Source organism: Vigna angularis, chromosome 11 (assembly GCF_016808095.1).
Source record: "Vigna angularis cultivar LongXiaoDou No.4 chromosome 11, ASM1680809v1, whole genome shotgun sequence".
Classification (NCBI taxonomy): domain Eukaryota; kingdom Viridiplantae; phylum Streptophyta; class Magnoliopsida; order Fabales; family Fabaceae; genus Vigna; species Vigna angularis.
The window spans coordinates 5101144-5105175 of NC_068980.1; the positions used below are offsets into that span (position 1 = coordinate 5101144).

A 4032-nucleotide genomic window follows, 5' to 3' on the forward strand; every position below is an offset into this window, starting at 1 on the left:
CACAGAAGAGTCCACCAGCTGGATAGTTAGGCCCAAAAATTATAATCATCAATTGTTTAGAAAAAACAAAAAGAGAAACTGAGTAAAATAATATTTCTAAATTTATAAAAAAATCCTAATTATACAAAATCTATCAGATGGAAATTGTTTCCTTTTACCTTCTATTTTAATTAACAAAAGATTATATGATTTTATAAAATAATTTAAAAAGAAAAAATTGAGTAATAATCAAAATAAAAACATGTATAAATAACAATTGTAATTATAATACAATTATAACTTCTCTTTGTTTTCACTCAACCCTGGATGACTCAACTCTAATATTTAAAAGTTGATATGGCTAGACCTTGTTATTGAAAGAAGCACAGCATTCTTAGGCATAGGTGGTAATTAAAATAATAAAAATTCGTTTATATTTTGGATTTCTGTTTCATTTTAACATAGATATAGCTAGTATTATGTTTAAAATTATAAAGATTTTATATGAGGAGATTATCTATGAAGATAATCATATATGTCTTGTTGTTAACATTGGAAACATTATAAGTAAAGGATGTCAGATGAAAGTCAGTTAATGTTATATGATGACAATGCAAACAAAGGGAAATGTTTTTATATAATTTTGAGCTGACTTTCATTGAGGCAAAATTTGTCTTTAAACTATTGGCTGAAATTCTTCTAATTAGGATTTAATAATCCAACAGATAAAGTATGTAGAAGTATATTTAAAATATTAATTTTGTATTGGCTGGTAAGAAAGTGGGTAGAAATTTATGTCATGCCCACTTATAAAAATTGTAAACATATACGTTGGAGTGTTCATAAAAGAAACACACCTTTTGACCTTTACTAGAACAAAAAAAAAACATTTTTCTTATTATGATATCAAAGAAATAATTTTTTTTGGCGAAGAGTTGATAAAAATTTAGCCACTGTCCTGAGGATTGCAATTCAGTGTAACTTTTAAAGTTGAATTAATTTTCCAATAAAAAACATTTTTAAGTTGATTCTTATAGAAAATTTCTGAGGAAAACTAAATGATTTACGAACAAATACGAATCGTGTATCCATGGTACTTTTAACCGATGAAAGAAATAAAATCCAGGTAGATTGATGATGTCTCTACAGAGTCGATTATATGAGTTTATTTGTCCAATCTTAAAATAATTTAAAATGTTGTAATATATATAACTGAGATTGAGTTAAATAATTTATGTTATTCTTACACAACTTGAATTTTCAATATTTCATACAAAACAGTAAAATTCATCATACTCTTTCTTTTCTGGCCATCATTGCCTTTTATTAGTTTAAAATAATGAAGATTTGTCGTAAACAAACTCTATTTTGACTATTCTGACCTAGCTATTATACAAAAGATTCTTCGTCAGGGTGCTTAAACAAGTATTTCTATTTCCGACAAATCACACATTAGTATCAAAATCAATGATAGTGATACAAAAACTTAAAAATAGAGAGATTTTTTTATGTAAGGGACACTCTCTTGATACAATGAATATCGATTTGCAAATAATTAAAAGAGAGAACATAGTAAGAATAACATCATATATATATATATATATATTTTACTTTCAAAAGTTCAAAAAGTTTATAATCAAAATAAGGTATGAAAACAGCACCGGATTGGTTGTGTTTTTTTTCTTAATGCTGGGCTGAGATATGAACTTAGAGTTTTTATAGGAATTCAAATAAAAATGAATAGTAAAAAGTAGTGTGATAAATGATATTTGAGAAAAATATTTTTGAATGTAAAAGCCTTGTTTTCTGGAATTGATAACATTGATGTCTGATTGGGGGATTGCACTTGCATCGAGAGAATACTTACAAAAACCTAACATCATCGTCATCAAATCATCACTTGAGTTCACTTCCTAAAGCATATACACAAAATATAAAGAAGCTTTTTTACCATGTACTGTCAAAATAAGAATTATCTCATTTCATTAAAGAACACAGAACTCCACAACACAGCCTCAAAGTCTTTTCTGAATCTTCCCTACTCCCATGCCTCTCACTGATCATATCTCTCTGATTTCACTTCCAGCAGTCAGTCATGCATCAGTACCACTCACTTCAGTAGTTGTAGTACACTCCCTTCTCCGTCTTGTTTTCATCAATACTAAAATACCCATTATTACTATTATTACTGCTACTGTTACTACTAATCAGTTGCTTAATAACCTCAAGATCATAATCCAGTGCTGTTTCTTGCGTTTGGAAGACCCACCCATTTGGCTTCTCTGTCCATTGGTTCACGTACTCTTCACCTCCATCGTGATTCACGTTGCCTTGACTCAGCATCAACTTGTTCATGTGCTGATCTGCAAGCATCAAATTCTGAAATCCCATTTCTTCTTGTTTTATCTCTCTGCAAAGGCTCACCTGGCTGCAGCTCCCATCAGAGGAACTGCAGCTTGTTTCACTTCCAAACACAAGCATGGAACTGTCTGTGGTGGGGTAATACTGCATGGGACTAACACCGACCAAAGGCTCTTGGTTCTGATAAAAGGGAAGAGAGGAGGTTGTGTTTGTGTAATTACTTGAAGGAACAGAAATTTGTTGAAGGGATGGGAAAGATGAGGTTGGTGCTGGGATGTAATAAGGAGAGTTGTTGCAGTAGTCTCTGTAGATTGATGTCTGAGAAGAAAATGGTGAGGGAGGGTTTTGGGAGGAGGAGTGCTGATAGGGTGCTATTCTTTGATGAGATGCAGGAACCAACCCCATGAGTTTCCTCTTCAGCTTGGTGTTCCAATAGTTCTTGATATCATTGTCAGTCCTCCCTGGTAACTGAGCAGCTATGATTGACCACCTAAAAACATCATGGAAAAATTGACAAAAAATAAATATATATCAATGTCTTCATTTTACCAACATCTTTGAGTGCATGCAGTGGCTGGATCTAAACTTTGGCTTCCAAGTTGAAGACCAGCTCCCCAAATACAGACAGATATTCTAGATAAGTACATAGTTTTCTCACATTGTCAAATCCCTTGTTGTGTTTTCATTTGCCTCTTTTAGATAAATATGGACAGAGTTCAGGACATTTCACCGGAGAATGTGTTTTATTATGTGATTGAAGTAAAAATGGAAAGAAAAAGAATGTCCATCTGAATATCCTAGATCTGGAGAATAACTAATTTTAGAATTTGTTGAGTACAGTTAGTGGGTCTAGCTATGCATAGTGCATAAAAATGGGTAGCAATAAGTAGTACCTGCTTCCAATATTAGCATAAAGGCTGCAGATTATTCTGTCTTCCTCGTCGGAGAATTCGCCGTGCTTAATGTTGGGCCTAAGATAGTTAAGCCATCTCAATCTGCAACTTTTTCCACATCTCCTTAGACCTACAAACATATATCAGAGTCTAAGTATTGAAGACATACAAAGAAAAAGAGAATACATGCATATGAAAGGATATCTAGGTTTAGCATGTAACACTGTGTTTCGTACCAGCTTTCTGAGGAAGAGCAATCCAATTCCCTCCAGTTCCATGCTTCTCTATGTAATCCTTCAGCTTTGAGTCTTCTTCTGGTGACCACGGTCCTCTCTTCACATTTGCCTTGTCACAGCAAGGAGCTCTTCCCATCTTCTCTCCTTCTCTCTGCAACAATTTCACAAAACCTCTCTCACGATCCGAATTCCAAACCCTGACTCTTTCTAATGAAACTTTGGTGGGGACTGCTTAGCCTTATAACAAGAGACCTAGCTCTTGAACAGTTAAAATATTACTATTTTATTCTCCCAGTAAGAAACAAAACTGAAATGAAAAAGCATGGATAGGACGTTTATGTACGAAATATTTTAATCTGTGAACATTATTCTAATGTGGACTCATTCTCAGGCGAACTTTCTAACCTTCTAACTGATATAATTTCTTCCTTTTAATCTCTTCTATAATTACTATGTAATCACAGATAAAAAAGTATCCAAAGTTTGTCATACAGAAAGAAACATAACCCAACAGGTTTATTGTAGTGATGGTTACAGCTACCAGATTTGTGATTCTATCCAAA

At 32.9% G+C, this 4032-nt stretch overlaps 1 protein-coding gene across 1 annotated transcript; it reads right to left on the reverse strand.

The window, feature by feature from the left end:
• Positions 1-1747: 1747 nt before the first annotated feature.
• LOC108332919 (transcription factor RAX2) lies at positions 1748-3666 on the reverse strand. Its single transcript, XM_017568218.2, has 3 exons — positions 3470-3666; positions 3234-3363; positions 1748-2830 (listed from the first exon to the last, which is right to left on the reverse strand). The coding sequence occupies exons 1-3, from the start codon at positions 3603-3605 to the stop codon at positions 2095-2097; spliced, it is 1002 nt and encodes a 333-aa protein (XP_017423707.1). The 5' UTR covers positions 3606-3666; the 3' UTR covers positions 1748-2094.
• Between the last annotated feature and the right edge of the window lie 366 nt (positions 3667-4032).